Source organism: Parasteatoda tepidariorum, chromosome 10 (genome assembly GCF_982258835.1).
Source record: "Parasteatoda tepidariorum strain Cologne lab strain chromosome 10, Ptep-v5.0, whole genome shotgun sequence".
Lineage (NCBI taxonomy): Eukaryota > Metazoa > Arthropoda > Arachnida > Araneae > Theridiidae > Parasteatoda > Parasteatoda tepidariorum.
In genome coordinates, this window is record NC_141764.1 from 102446407 (window position 1) to 102463903 (window position 17497).

At 31.7% G+C, this 17497-nt stretch overlaps 1 protein-coding gene across 1 annotated transcript in view; it reads left to right on the forward strand.

Moving 5' to 3' along the window:
- The window catches only part of LOC107443298 (very long chain fatty acid elongase 4), a 270628-nt gene extending 255140 nt beyond the window's left edge, over positions 1 to 15488 (forward strand). The window contains exons 6-8 of the mRNA XM_087153530.1: positions 3229 to 3337; positions 5250 to 5389; positions 15312 to 15488. Coding sequence (XP_087009656.1) covers positions 3229 to 3337; positions 5250 to 5389; positions 15312 to 15470 — 408 coding nt within the window. The 3' untranslated portion in view covers positions 15471 to 15488. The remainder of the gene's footprint in view (positions 1 to 3228; positions 3338 to 5249; positions 5390 to 15311) is intronic.
- Positions 15489 to 17497: the final 2009 nt, after the last annotated feature.

A 17497-nucleotide genomic window follows, 5' to 3' on the forward strand; every position in this document is an offset into this window, starting at 1 on the left:
TTGAAAAAATAGTTGAAAATTTAAATTAATTACAGTACCTGAATTCAATTACTTGAAACATTTCCGTTTTGAAATTTCATCCATTTTGAAGTTTCGTTTTTGAACGATCTTGAAATTCTATTGATTATTTCTTCTTATTTTTCTCCTCGTCACCAAAACTGTTGTGACCGTTTATTATATGGCATGGGATATGTATTTAGGATGATTGACAATGATAGCACTAATGTTGATAACTTATAACGTAACAATAACTTTATTCACAATACGTACATAGAACACATCAACAACAGAACATACTGGAAATCGAAACTGAAACATACAATGTAAACACATTTGCAGTTACATCACAACCGCGATACTAGCGCCAGTGGAATTACATGGAAGATCTCAACAGTCTCGAAATGTCTGTCACGGCAGTGTCGGTACACATGACCTGAACGACCGCAGTGATAACACACTGGCCTGTTATCCTCTGTTCTCCAGATATCAGTTTTGAGACGGGGTAGTTGAGAACGGCGAGTCTCATAAGTTTGCTGAGAAGAAGAAACTAGAATTCTAGATGGCTGACGGCGTAGTGCGTGCTTCTGAGTACGAAACAGGAACCGTTGATTTAAAACAATCGAAATCTTTGTTTCTGTTGAAGTTTGTTTCGGTCATGGACGCTAAGGTCTTCACAATTTCATGTCGTATAACCTCTTCTAAATTGTCAATTGTTGGTTCAGGAGTTGGAACAGTAACAGGAAATAGTCGGGCGATTTATTCTTGTAGCACTTGGTGTATCATTGACAAAATTGTCTTCAAGGGACTCAACGAGAACGGCATTTGGAAATCTTTCAAACTTCCTTCGATTAAGGAGCCGCTGCTGCACACACGAGTCGACATGTTGACAGCGTTCAATGAAAGAGGTAGTCCTTGCTACTACTTATGTCAGTAGAACTTGATAAATATTTTCCACGATGCCCTTCATAAGATGAGAAACCTTGTCTGCTTCACTCATGCTAGGGTTGACACGATAGCATAATCCCAGTACTGCTTGTATGTATAAAAGACTTGTTTGTCCTGGTAGTTGAGTTCTGGTTTTCAATTCTTCTTCCGCCCGATGTACTGATTGCAGACTTTCAGAGAATGTACCTATCAAGTTAGTTTGGAACACTTCCCATGATATTAAAATGCCTTCATTATTTTCAAACCACTGTTTGGCTGTTCCACTTTGAAAAAAGTAGACATTTGCAAAGCATGTACCGTCGTCCCAACCCGCAGCGGCCCCTAACCCATACATCATGAAATATTTACAGGTTGAATTACAATCATTTTGATTTATGCAGCGTTTAGGTAGCAAAACAAAAGATCAAGCATATTTGCTTGATAAATTAAACATGATTTGATATTTAGTATGAGTCATGATTTATGAATTAATCAGAAATTTTCATGAATATAAATAGCACAATTGATATTTAAGTATGTATTGAATCATGATATATATATTACTAGCACAATAGTTATTTAAGCATTGAGTGGGATTGAATTTGATGCAATCATAACTTGTGAAATAAGTATGAATTGAATTAAGATATAAACAAGTACAATTGATATTTGAATGGAATTTAAGTTTGATGCAATCATAAGTTGTGATAAATTATGAGTAAAATTAGGATATATATAAATGCAATTGACAATTTAGCATTGAATAGAGTTAGAATTGTGTAATTTTGAGTTGTAAGACAAATATGACATGATATAAGATAAATTTACAGAAGTTTTGTTTAGCATTGGTGGCGCCATCTATCGGATACAGTAAGCAACTTAATTGAGCTGGTTTACTTTTTTCATTGAAGAAGAATTTGATAATCTAAATAATTTCACTGATGCAAGAGTTCAGAATGGATAGTCCGGAATTGGGCATGACTATGACATTATGGAGCATTATCTCTAATGATTCTTTGCAGTAATTGGAGTACCTCTTCATTCTTTATGAGTTCTTTTATTATTATGACAAGTCTCCGAGCCAGACCCACTGTTGTGGGAACAGGACAAGAGCTCTTCCTAGTGGGACGGGCTGTGCACCCAGTGTAGTTTGCGGTGTGGGATTCACTACAGTTGCAACATTTTGGTGGAGTGTGTCTGTCCTTTCGGCATTCGTGGGAGCGATGATTGCCAGCGCATTTCACACATCTTGAGGCTGCATTGCATGATCTTTGAGTGTGGTAATGTTTTAATGCTCGGCAATTAAAACATTGAATTGGTCCACGACCCTCCCCCCCCCGAAATCTCTCTATTCTGACTGGAATACTTTGAATAGTGGTGATGGAGTTAATTTGCTGATTTTGCACTGTATTTTTAAGAATTATGAGAAAAAGTGGGAGGAGCCTATAGGCCTCGCCCACTTTTCTCTTAAGCTGTATGACTTTATGAGTTGTAATGCCTGTTTTTGTCAGTTGATGGGAGATTTCATCTGTTTTATATTCTGTTGACAGTCCACAGAGTAAAACTTTAATATGTACGGCTGGATGTGCTTGTACAGAAGTTATGGGTGTGTCTGTGTCTTCATTGGGAACTTCCATGGGTGGGGCTTTGTATGAATCTGCTGTGGCTTCAGGTAGGGGTAAAGAGGTGGCGGCATCTGTCGTTGTAGAAGAGCAGCAATTGGAACACTTGTTTGAAAGAATATCTTCAGGGTTATTGTCATCATCTTTTCGCTTTTTCTTCTTCTTTATTCGTTTTTTGGGTGGAAGTGTATATATATATATATATATATATATATATATATATATATATATATATATATATATATATATATATATATATATATATATATATATATATATATATATATATATATATATATATATATATATATATATATATATATATATATATATATGTCTGTTTGTTAATATATATGTCTGTCTGAATGTCTGTTTTTGAGATAAATGTAATTCAATTCTTGTAAATAGAAAGAAAATTCTGAAAATCTTCAACAAACAAAAACTAAAAAAAAAAATAGTTATTTGATTGAATAGCAGATAACAGCACTACAATTTTATATTGCTAAATTTTTTTAAGCAATAAGTGTAAATCAGTAATTTCCAAAGTTTTTGAGCTGAATATTTTTAATAAAAATTATTTTACTGTTTCAAGCTATTGAAACAAGACTTATTTATTATTTTATATATTAGAATTTTTAAATGCAATTGCTTTTGTTAGTCATTCATTTTTTCTACCTTTCAGTGTTTCTTTGTTCTGAGGAAAAAACAACGACAAGTGTCATTTCTTCACGTGTTTCACCATTCAAGCATCATTATTATTGCTTGGGGTGTTATCGGAACAAAGAGTGCAGGTACAATTGGAACTGTTATTAAAATCTATTCAACAGCTACAGTCAAAGATAGAATGAATTAAAAAGAATGAAAAGAAATAACTAATAAAATAGTAAAAACTAATAACGATTTAAACTTATAACGTTTTTTGAATTCCAGCTCTTAATTTATATTTTTGTTCAGAGGAAGAAGAAAAAAAGCAAAACCCTTAGAATCACATGCGAGATATTATACAAATGACGGTCCCATATGCAACGAAGACAAAATTCGATCGAACTACATAGGCTTTTGCTCGATTGATTCGAAAAAATAAATTATAATTATAATATAATTATTTTACAATATATAAAAAATAAATAAATTATAATTATTTTATCTCATTACAATTCTTGATACTGACCAACGTTTTCTGTTCTGCTTAGATGTATGTATTTTTTAATGCATACGTATTTCGAAAATGTTAAAAAGTACTTTCATAATATTCTAAAATTTTAAAACGCGTCATCATAACATCTTAGAATGTTAAATAAATACAATCTTAAGAATGAAATCTCATCGTTATTGTATCTGAAATAGTTGAAAATAATTATTCTAAGTGAGAAACCAACTATACCATTCTATTTAAATAAAAAATAATAATAATAAAAAATTCTTTAAAAAAATGATGCAAACATTTACAAATATTAAAAACGTTCAAGTAATATTTTAGATAATTACAGATACAAATAAAAAGATCGAAACTTTGTGAACAGACGCTTATTTGAATGTTAAAGAATCTACCACAACTGAGAAAAAGCATATGAATATTTTCATAGACGGAGAAATCTCTGCGGAAAGAGATAATCCATGGACAACGCTGATAGAAATCTATTATTACAGTTGAATTGCAAAACCGAAAGATGCGAGGGGTTGCTTGTGACGATTAATTGAGTCAAATTTAAATTTCATATTGGAATAAAAACAGTTTATATGTTTTCAATCCTGCTTTTTATCAATAGTACTTTGTCAGGCAAATGTTAAAAATTCCCATGGTTTTATTGATGTTCCCTATGGTTTAATTAAAAGTACCGGAGGAAAGATTTAGTTACTATCATTGGTAGGCCTCGAGCGATAATGTAGTAGTGTCTTTTTATGAACACGTGGTTCTTTATCGCTCGAAAAGAATATTAATGTTCACCGACTGTCCTAAAATCATCCCTTTTTTTCTGTATATGCAGGCAAAACTATAGTAGGAACCACAGTTTCTTTTCAACTCTGTTTTCACGTTATTCAAATAGTAATATGTCTTGCCTCTATTTTGTCAAGATGATCTTCACAATTTATTTAAATCCGTCCTCGATGGTAGACAGTTCCTATATATTCACTTCGCAACTCATTCACTTTTTTTTTTAAAGTGTTTGCCTTTCAGTTCAACTAACTATCGATGTCCGTTGAGATTGTTATCTTCATTAATTGTATCTATAGTCCTAATTGCAGGCTCCACGATTAAAGAATCTAAATAATATGCTGTTTAGTATTCTAATGACGGACCAGTTTGAATTTATTATTGCAGTAGTAATTAAAGTTCGAAAAATTTGTTATCGCTCACTTCATTCAAAGGCAGTTAAAAACCATCTGGAAAAACCATTTGGCATCAAAGTTGGCGAGACCATTGGGACTTCCTGAGATAAATGCGCTAACCTGGATTCAAACGATGTTTTTAATCAAATTTAGGTATTCAGTTAGTTTAACATTAGTGTTCTACTATTCCATTTGATGTACAGATTGTTCTCTATTATATATATCAAGGAAAAAGCCTGAATCTGGGGTTTTACCGGTTTATTACTCAATTTTGACCCTTTACCAAACTTTTACCGGTAAAACCTAGGACTCAATAAATAACAGACTTGGGGCTTTTGCAGTAATATTTATATATCCAATTTTGATCTTTAGCTCACTATTCTTGCGTGGCTGCTGGCTTAAATTCCTTCGTCCATGTGTGCACCTATTCCTATTATGCCCTCTCAGCATGCGGTGACAAGATGCAAGATATAATCAATTCGAAAAAAAAGTATCTCACTTTCCTCCAGGTTGTAAGTATTTATCCAAGTTTAAATGTTAGTTATATTATGTTTAAAAAAAATCAACCTTTAAAAGCCATTTCAAAACAACCACTTCTGAACAAAATCAGTGTTTTACACACACACACGCACACACAGATATATATATATATATATATATATATATATATATATATATATATATATATATATATATATATATATATATATATATATATATATATATATATATATATATATATATATATATATATATATATATATATATATATATATATATATATATATATATATATATATATATATATATATATATATATAACTGCAACAACACCACAAACGAATAAAAAAATAGTCTGAAGAAGCTTCCGTTTAAACCGGTTCGAGATCAGGGAAGGAATAAGAATTTTTCCAGAATTCCCTTCACAGTCTTGGTGTAAGCCAGAGTCTGATTTAGAAAAAGGGGGGAAGGGTTGTCGATACAAAATTATCGAGGACTACTCTAATAGTATGATAGTATTTTCACAAAATGCTTTTTAATTACTGATACAATTTCTAAATTATAATATAGTAAATTTGAACTTATATTCGTTTCAGTTTTTGTCAACTCGTAATTTTAATTGAAAGTACCGAAGAAATTTATTTGTAGTAGTATTTAGGGCACGGATGGACAAACTACGGCCCGCGGGACAACTGTGGCCCACCGGAAGGTTTCATCCGGCCCGCGGATAGAATTGTAACTTGCCGATTCGTTACGAATATAAAAAATATACATTATACATCTATTTCATATTCGAAGATACGGAATAGCATTTTTCACAGATCTTCTTTATCATATGAACAACTTGAATGTTCCGATGAAAAGGAAAAATCAATTCATTGGTGATATCTGGGCCCATCTCAAAGCTTTTAAACGGAAGCTTAATTTGTTTGCCGGACAGCTGGCAAAGAACGACTTGTCTCATTTCTCAAGGTTAAATTCAATACCCTCAGTAAAATAAGGAAAAGCTTAAGAACTATGAAGATGGTTTGAAAAAACTCTATTTTTAGTTTCAGGTATCAATACTTCAGTGCCATTCAAACAGAAATAGATATTTTTACCATGCCTTTTAATGTAAATTGTGAAACAGCGAGGTCGGATTTGCAGCTTGAACTAATTGAGTTGAAATCTAACAATCATCTCAAGCAGCTGTTTCTAAATGTACCAAAATTTGAGCTTTACAAATCATTACCAAAAGCTAGTTTCCCAAATTTAATAACTCATGCCAGAAAATAAGTGCTATGTTTGATTCATCTTATGTATGTGAACAAGTGTTTTCAACTTTCAACTATGAACCTTAGAAAAAATGATTTCAGAAGTAGACTAACAGACAAACATTTAGCCTCGTTCCTGAAGCTAAGTACATCTCACTTCGAACCTCAATACAAGGAACTTTTAAAAATAAATCGCAATTTTATTCATTTCATTAAATATTTAAATTAAAAATTGTATATTGTTTAGTTATTTTAAAAAATTTTACATTGCCAACCAAACTTTTCTTTTTCGATTTTTGGCCCTCGACCTAAAAAGTTTACCCATCCCTGATTTAGGGGGCCTGACTTTTGAGGCCTTAAGATAAATCAGGCACGTGAGCAAATTCTATTGTCTTTCCATTTAATTTCCCGAATGAAATGAAACCTAGTTTGGAGAACTGCTAGACGACTGAAGATACTTTTGAATCAGCCGAGTTCAATCTAAAATGAATTCTTGCTCTTACCTTTTATGACAGTCAATTTTTGAATTTTCATAAAAACATTTATTGGTTTTAATTACAAATATGACAAAGATGATGAATTTACATTAACACGATAGTTATAAAATGATGAAAAGATTGAGTAAGTTACGAGCGGGGGAAGGCCGCTTCTCTAGTTGTATTACATCTACTGTTTTATTTATTTATTTTTTTAAGTTTTTGAAAAATAAAAAGTTAATACTTCTGCTGCGCCATCTGGAGATAGATTTTGGTTTCCCATGAGGGCTTGTTACTTCCTCCCACCTTGAGTTTTGGGCGACGAATGTCATGACGAAACTCAATTAGTCAATTCAAGTTTATAAAGTTTTCGACATGGTCGTAAGTACAATCCATGCCGAGTCTTTACACGCTCAACTCTTGTTTTTCCATCTTTGCCGGGGTAAAGAGCTTCTATTTTGCCCAAAAGTCAATTTATTCATTTATTGTTATCATTCCCTATGAGAACGACTTCTCCTTCTTTAACTTGAGAGTTTTTCTTTTTGCGGGCAAGATCCCTAAGGTGTCCTAAATATTCAATTCGGAACCGTTTTCTTAAGTCCTCTCGAATTTTTTAACGATAGGCAAATCGTTTTTTTATCCTTGTGGCATCAATTAGATCAATATCTGATACTCCTGATTCTTTAAGTTCGTGTAAGAACATAGCTGGTGTTAATGGTATCAGGTCGTCTAGGTCTTCTGAGATGTACGTAAGTGGTCGGGAATTTATGATGCGTTTAACATCACAAATGACTGTGTATAGAGAAGGTTTGCTCTTCCAAGGACTCTTCGTAAAATTGATTTTAGCATTCTAATCATTATTTCAAAAACTCCACCCCACCAGGGTGCAGAGGGAGGATTGAACTTCCAGTGAATCTTTTTCGAAGAAGCAAAATCTTTTAGTTTTTCGAAGTCTACTGATTTCAGATCTGCAGCAGCTCGAGTCAGATTTGTACCGTTGTCAGAGAAAACCGTTGCTGGTCTTCCTCGTCGTGGTATGAACCTTCTAAATGCCAACAAAAAGCTATCCGTGGAAAGTGAAGTAACTAATTCAACATGAATGGCTCGAGAAGCGGGGGAAGGCCGCTTCTCTAGTTGCATTACATCTACTGTTTTTTTTTATTTTTTTAAAGTTTTTGAAAAATAAAAAGTTAATACTTCTGCTGCGCCATCTGGGGATAGTTTTTGGTTCCCCATGAGGGCTTGTTACAAGCCAGAACGATGAAGAGGAAGTATAGTTCCTTCACCAGGAATTGGCACTTGGCTCCGCCTTCATCATGTGGTTCATCCGATGATACTATTTCGATATTTTTGGGAGAAGGATGAGAGCAATCCTGAACAAGGTTACTATTTGGCGATCGTATGACAAAAATATTTATATCGCAATCTTCATGTGCATTTTTTTAATATTAAATATTTCATAATTTTGATGATATTTTTCTCTTTTGAATAAATAGTTTGTCCCTTTTGAGACATTTGCTGGGAAAACAGACGTTTTTAAATTTAAAATATATTTAATTAGCTAGAGTAACGAAAGGTATAATAGCAGATGATAAAGCGAAGTAAGTGACTGAAAAAGTATTTACTGTTTGCGTTTGGCTCGCATTAAGGGTTGTCTCATTTTCAAGAGCGGAGATGTTTCTGCTGTAACTCCTGTGATGAAATGAACTCTGCGTCCGCGGAGGTGGAGCCAAGTGCCAACTCCTGGTGAACGAACTATACCAAGGCCCGTTGTCGTGGTGAAGTGTCGGATCGGTTATACCTCTAAATAATTATTTAAATAACGGTCAAGAGTTCAAAAATTCAGTAACATGCTTCATATTTTTATTACCTTGACTGCCTTCTAACACGAACTTTATCGCTGAACAGAAAATGTCGGAAAAGTTTAACACAAAACTTGATATCCCGTAGTCTAAAATCGTGGTAGCTCAAGAGATATAGAGCGCTTGCCTCGCAATCAGGTGACTCGGGTTCGAATACCAGTGATGGCAGAAGGATACGAATTCTGCTCCTGACTCACACCGTCCGAAACGCTGACGCAGTAACAGACAGATCATGGTTTAGTATAAGTTTTGGGTAACTCATGGGAGGGTTTCGTGGTTTTCCTCTCCAAATAACACAAATACAGTTTAGTACTAGCGAAAAGTCCTCCACGAACGCGAGTTTGCCCGACTGTTTGATCCAAGAATAAACTTGTTTTCCGGGCTGGATATAAAATTATAAGGAAATCATAAAATAAAGTGTGTGATAGTTGTAACACCAAAACTGGATCGGCTGTTCATTCAAAATAAAATAAGATACGCCGCAGCTTATGATGGCAATGCATCTATAGCTGTGGGCAAAATTAGGAAACTTTGCTACTGGCCAAAGGCAAAGTTGTAAACAGAGTAAAGAAAGACTGTTGCTACTAATAACATAGGATATTTCTCTTGAAACATTTTTGAAAATGTGGTAAACATAACAAGTTTCCTAAATTAAGAAGAAATTTTCGAAGCTAGCTTGAAATACAGTAGTTTTCAGAAAATTATAAAATACTCATGATTCCATATTCATTAAAAAAATAAAAATTCGGCGAAAAATATGTTGGTCGGGAGGCAACTGGTAGTTTTTCACCATTTGTTACGATTTCGTTTCCCTGTGGTCGACTGTTCATTTTGCCCTTTTAGAAAAAAAAATAAGCAAACTGCAATAATCCTCCCTGGGCAGAAAATGTCGTTTCATTCAAAACTTGATATCCCTTGGAGTACCTGGAATACCAGGTGATCGAATTTCAGCGATGGATAAGAATTCTACTGATTACAACGCTGATGCAGATTGTAGTTTAGAATAGACAAACCTTGGGAGGGTTTCGTCCTTTTACCTCTCCATATAACACAAATATGGATGAGTACTCATAAAAAGTCTTCCACGAAGGCCATCTTGTCTTCTGGGTTGGATGGGGCTACGGAGTTAAAACTCTAAGATAAAGTGTATGATAGTTCTAAACCAAGAATTAGATCGGCTGTTATTTTTTAGATAAGGTATGCCTCATCTTATGCATCGAGCAAAATTAGAAACTTTGTTACTGGCCAGAGGCAAAATTGCAGTTTTTTTTTTTGAAGCAAAAGATGACTGTTGTTGTTCATAACATTATTCAGAACACTCTTAAATGAAGGGATGTTTCCCAAACCGTCGCCAATAGCCCATTGTTCAGCTCTAGTGCGACGTAAATTAACAATAACAATAACAGAAGCTCTCAGAATATACATACTCATGATTCCATATTTATTAAAAAATAATTTTGTGAAAAGATGCACATAAATGGCATTTTTAGTAAAAAAAAGTTTTAAAAATTAGAGAAAAAAAATTTTGGTAGCGTAGCAACTGTCAAAATTTTTTTTTTTTTTATATATCGTCATTTGTTATGTTTAGTCGGCCAGTAGCAACCGTTCATTTTGCCCTATACTCCTCTTTTTTTTCCCAAAATGAGCCAAATAACCCATTTCAACCAAAATAGGCTAATTACAATACTCCTCCTACTCTTACACAAGAAAAAGCCCTTCTCTTTGTTTTTTAACTTAAAACTTTTACCGGAGCAATCTTATTTTCTGATTAAATTCTAATAAAGGATGTAACGCGAAACAAAATATGCGTTTTATTCCTTTTGAGTAGAATAATTGAGAGAAACAGCAGTAATAATTACACGTGTACAATAAAAAAAAAAAGATATCACTCTGAATAACTTTCGTTCTAGTAATCGGATTTTCAGGAACTAAATGTCAATCTTAATGGTTCGTGGGGGTTACTACAAATATGCAAATTATTCAGTACTAACTATTAGTTAAGTTACGAAATCGGACACAACAACGTACTTTCGATGAATAAACATATATATATATATATATATATATATATATATATATATATATATATATATATATATATATATATATATATATATATATATATATATATATATATATATATATATATATATATATATATATATATATATATATATATATATATATATATATGTGTGTAATGTTATGCCTTTAAAGGCTGGATAATTTAAGAGGTTTAGGCGGCTTCAGATAAAAAGGTATTTTATTATTTTATTACGTGATATTAAGTATTGAAAACAGTGTTCGTTGGCTATGTACAGGGATGGTTTCCTCATTGCAGGGATTTTTTGGTTTGGCCCAGATTTATCGAGCTATGGAAAATATGAAAAAGACATGCATTTTTGCCTGTCCCGAACTTTTAAAGTGAGGTTCTGAAAGGGAGTGGTTGCAAGGATCTTCTAACGTCATTTAATTGATAAAATTTAGAGACTTTGATTCGCTAAAAGGATATCGCCACTCTGACGGTGGGAAATTTTTAGGACTATCTCAATGTGCATTTCATCGACGAATTATTGCCCATTAACTTCACAAAAGAATCTTTTATGTGGCCTTATCTGGTTCATCTTGACTTTTTATGGCTCTTTGTGAGAGACCGACTTTTACATCTTAAACTTAATAAGAAACATATGTTTTCAGCTTATCAGTTAATATAGAATGATTCGCATGAGAAATTCTATATTACATATATATATATATATATATATATATATATATATATATATATATATATATATATATATATATATATATATATATATATATATATATATATATATATATATATATATATATATATATATATATATATATATTTGGATTCTTAACTTTCGAAATATAAGGCGTAGCCGCAATCTGGGAAATAGGGTCCCCAGTTAGATCAGGAGAGCGATCCAAAGTTCGAACCCCTTAATGTTACTTTCACTTTTGGCGTTTTTAGTTATATTTTTGAAACTAAATAAGCAATATAATAAACAAAACTGCACTCACTTATAAAACCCATTTACCTAAAGATAATTTCATGCAAAAAATAATTTTTAATAATTATTTATTTTTATTACTTAATTTAATTGTGGATGAAAAAATTTTGAATTATGATATATAAATTTTTTATACCATATTAATCTAAATTTATCTTAATTAATCTAAATTTAAAATTAATTGTTTTTAGAAAATAATTTAGCGACAATGAAGAAATACTTAAATGGGGCGGTTAATCTTTAAACTTACGAGGAACTTACGCTCGAGTAGAGTAAAATTTCATTCATATTTTTGTTCTCTAATCCTTTTTTTAAATTATAAAATACTATGTTTCTTTTTTAGTCTTCTAAAAATTTGTTCATAATTTAATAAAAAGATTTGAATAAAACATTTTATTAGATAAGAACATTATATTATGAATGTTGAGTTTTATTGCAGTACGTTTCTGTTAAAATGTGCTTTTTTTAATTTTATTTGTCGGTTTGCTCTTTCAATAATTGATACAATTTCAATAGATTTGGAATAATATGTTTATCAATTTCTTCAATATATATTTCATAATTATTAATGCGAATACATAGTCAACATTTTTAAGAATCTTAAAATTTCGCAATATCTTATACATCGTTTTAATCTTAAAATAAATTTGTTAATTTCCTGTCTGTTTCGCAGAATTATTTTTCCAACTATTCAATTAAATTGTAACATTTCTCAAAATCTTATTCTTTATAAATGTTCAGCTGAATGGAAAAATTGGTGTGATTTTCTTTAGTCTATATCTTCTCATTGTTGCTTCCCTTTTTTACTTGTATGTGTGGTGAATACCTTTTTCATTGTTTTGGGCAAGCTTTCTATTATTATATTGGAAACATCAGCTTATTCCATTTATCTTAAATGTTAAGTTGTATCTGGATATAGCATGACTTTATCGTATTTATCTTTAATTTATTTTAGTTTCGCCCTTCTTCTAAATTTGGTGATTCCGGTTTATACAATTTGTTCAAACCTCACATTTTTGTGACCCTTTGAACCTAATGGGTTATTTTTATCCCACAATTGTATTGTATCTTTCCTTAACGATCACATTCCCCTTAATTTAATAATTACCTTTTATATATTTTCGGCTTTAATTTAATTATTATGAAATTCAATCTTAACTATTTTTTATCATGACTATATCCAGTGATACATCCAATTATGTAACCCATCTATCCATTTTAATAATAATATATGAATAACTTATCGAATTCGCACTATTAATTATTTTTCATTAAACTGTTACAATCAACATAGTCAAAGAAACTAACATTTTTAAAGATTTGAAATCATTTTTTCAAAGAACGCATCTCTAAAAATACTTCGGCAAATAATGAAAAAAATAATTTAGCACAATTAATGAGTTAGTTTATCAGTAATTTAAAATTCGATGATAAAATTGATGAGTTTTTGTAAAAATCAACTGCTACAAATCCACTGAAATAAAAGAACTGATAGGAAAAGATCTATATATATATTTCTCTTTCACGGCTACAAAAAAAAGCCTCAACTCTCCGAATGGCAACGCTAGAAAATCGACCAATGATTGCCGATAAAAATGTCACATGCCAAATATAGCTGAGGTGGCTCAACATATCGTGCTTTCAAAAACGGAGACTGAAATAACCAGAGAGAGCATTCTCACCTGCGGCAATCTCATACTATTAAGCTAGGCAGAAGTGAGTAGTCTTTGTCGATAGATCTCTATTTTAGTATTTTGTCGAAAGCGCTTTTTTCACGAATTTATATATTACGAATTTATTTGACGATTTCTGATTTATATCACGAATCTATTTGTTTTATTATTGTTATTAGTTATTCATTGAAAAATGAGTCTCAGTCGTGCTGTTACTCTTCAAGATTTTATATAGCACATTTCTAATAGGTTTAACGAATTACATGTCATTTATTTGAATTCAAATTTATTTTAATGACTTAGTATTTACTAAAAAGATGTTTTTTTTTTAAAAAAAAAAAGTTGTTATATGGATTTGAATGATTGTTGTGAATTCTTAGAATTCTGTGCATTTGAAATGTACCTAAGTTAGTAGCGAGCGAAGCGAGCTTGGTTTGCGAAGCAAACCATATAAGATTGCGTAGCAATTTTCGGGGGTTGGCGAGCAGGGGGTGCAGCCCACTACTATATAAAAGTTTGCTACACTGCACTAAATACATGATTTAGATTAAATAATCAAAATCTAAATTTAAAAAACATTTATTTGTTCTACATAATTTTTAAATTCAAAAAATGAGAAGTTTTATGGCATTTAGCTTATTTATGTTTTACAATGTTTGTAATATTCAAAATACTTAAAAGTTATCCACTTAAATCCTATAAGAAGAAATTCGAACATTTTGATTCTATTTATATATATATATATATATATATATATATATATACATATTTTAATGCCGCTTTACATTTACCAAGTTTATATACTGTGAATTTTATAAAACCTTCTGATTGGGCATCAGAGTCGCTGTATTTATCAGGCCGTCCAAATTTTTTGCAGGATCTTTTTTTCTTTCTTCTTTTCCTTACCTATAAGACTAGAACTGAGGTGCAAAAGCAATTAGCCCTACAACTCTTCATAAATTTATAATAACTTATGTAAATTTGGTTTTAGTACGAAGTTTTCATACAGATAATGTTGAAACAGCTTTTAAAAAATTTTAAAAAATGTATGATAATAAGTTTAAATTTTAAAATCTTGGAAAATCATAAATAGTCTATTAATCGATTCAAATTTTATTTACAAAGGATTAAAAAGAAAACTCTGTTTTCCTTGCCCAGAAAGCAGATCCTAAAATTCTCCTCTTGGTTGCTTAGCAACAGAGATACACTTTGTTATGCATTCAGTTTCTTTATGGTTGTTTTCAATTGTTTTATTTTCTATGGTGGAAAATTTGGCATTTCTTTAAATTTTCGCCATATATATAAACCTTTATTGCAACCCAATTTTAAACCCAATTTTTTCGAAATTTTGTCTCTATTTCAAGGGTCAGAATTCCAAATATGTTTAAAAAAATATATGTTTATTCAGAGAAAGTATGTTTTTGTGTCTGATATCGTAGCTTAATTCATAGTCAGCACTAATGAATTAGCTTATTTGAGGTTACCCTCAGGAACCAACAAGATTGACACTTGATCGTGAAAATTGGATCATTAGAACGAAAGTTATTTTGGGTGATATCCTTTTTTATCTTTTGCCGACTGTACATTACTCAACAGTATGAATTTTTGATAATATTTTTTTAAAATTACAGTTGCAGTTTTGGATTATTTTAGCATACATTATGTGGAGTAAGCTGTCAGGATGTGAAGTGATAAACGCCTGGAATATGGTCATCATCGTATTTTTGTTTATATTAATGCTTTTATTTGCTGACTTTTATTCTAAGAATTATAAAAAAAAGAAAGAATAAAATATGTTTCTCACTATTTCAATGATTTTTCTCTCACTATTTCTAGTGAATTACACTGAATGTATGATTTTTAAATTACCTTCTGTATATTAAAAAATTGTAAACGCCACCGCCTCTGTTTTGGGTGTTTAACTTAACGTTACATTTTGTTTTGTAGAGTAAAAACTATAAGATTTAAAAACTTGAAATTACGAAAGGTGTAGAAAAACGTGCAGCAAGTTTCGATAATTCGAGCATTACTATTAAACTTGGAGTCCGGATTGAAATAGAAAGAGGCCATCATGATTTTACCGTCCTGGAAGAAAGAGTGAAAATGTGTTGTCAATTGAAAGCAATGATTCATTTTACATTGGTAAAACTGTTGACTTTGTTTTACCATTAATGAGGCACTTGTTTAAAAATAAAAACTAATAAAAGTTGACGTATAAAAGCGCACACTTTTTCATTATTGGAAAATTAAAAAATTACTGTTGAAACTTGATGATAAACAAAACGTCCTGAGCATTGGGTGGGGGGTGGGGAGATAATCAAACCAGTTCTCCACTTCGAAGGATAACGCACCATATTTTAGATCAACATATTCTCGACAATCTTGAATCAGTTGATGAAAATTTTTAAGGATATTTTTCATAAGCTAATTTTTCCAACGAAGGCATGCCTTTAAGGCACGATTTTTCAGCCATAATAGTCTGCCGGTGGAAATTTCCTGTCAACTTGATGTGAAGATTCCTTCATATCAGGCTTTTGTTTTGATGTCATTGAAGCCAGGATTTGATGGCTGATATGTCTTTTCTTTCCTGGAGCGACAGCTTTCATAACAGTCGACATTGCAATAATAAATTTCGAAGTTGCATTCTCGTTGAATGCACCTCCGGATTTATCGTCACGGAGGTGTCTTCTTTTTTCTTGAAGACCGGGTTTACATTATTTTCTTCCAAGAAGTCCGAGCAATGAAACGTCAGACACATATTTCATAGTATGGTAGTCTCTTAAACTATAATCTCCACCAGATGTACTTTTCCATGAACGTTGTCTCCAGTCATACTCCTGCAGTACAACGTGGGGTGGATAAATTTTTCACCTAGTTTCTGATCCAAATCTGCTCTGATGATGGTGACGTTGGGTTATATATAAACTATCATACAGCATGAAACTGGATAAACATGCCATGCCCGGTAACCAGACTAGGCCATGACCTGGGGCCCCAATGATTAGGGGCCCCTTCTCACTGGGGGCTTGGAAAATAAATTTTAAAAAATTAAGAAAAACAATGATTTTTTTCAAAATGTTATGATTATTTTTTAGTTCTATTTTAATAAAATAAAGTAAAATTTAATTTATTATTATTTATTTTAATTTTACGTATGCTTTCTTAAATGAAAAGATTTATAAATACTTTCATATTTGAATAAATGAAAGATATGCGAGAAAAAAATTTAATCTGAAAGCTTCAAGAATTTGAATGGCCTAGGGCCCCGCTTACACTTAATCCGCCCCTGCCTGTAATGAAAAGTCCGTATTGAAGTTAAAAGTTCTACCTTAATCTTGCGTAAGAAGACGGGAGCTATACCCAGATAGCAAAATAAGGTTTTTTTCACCCAACAAAAACCTTTTCATGTAAACCTAAAAAGGGTTTTTACACGGTTTACGTGTAAACCTTCTAACCTTAAAACGAGGTCTGCGACAATCTGCTCTATTCTACGCACATTACCCTAATCCAAAACCTTGGAAAACAACCTTAAACCGAGGTTGTCTTAGGGTTTTCACGTGGAAAAAAAACCTTGAATAACGCTAGTTCTAAGATGAAAATCATCCTAAATCTACATAATTATAAGGTTTCCGTTTGCAGCGTTTCGTATGCTCAGCTGAAATCTACCTTGTCATGAGATTTTCATTGACAATGCAATTTAATGCTGTTGCTAGTGTACGTCAGCTAAAACGTCATTCTGAACGTGATGTCATCTCTCCCACGATTGTATGACTGCGCGTTTCATTATTGGTTTTATATTTTACTTCTTATAGCTTCT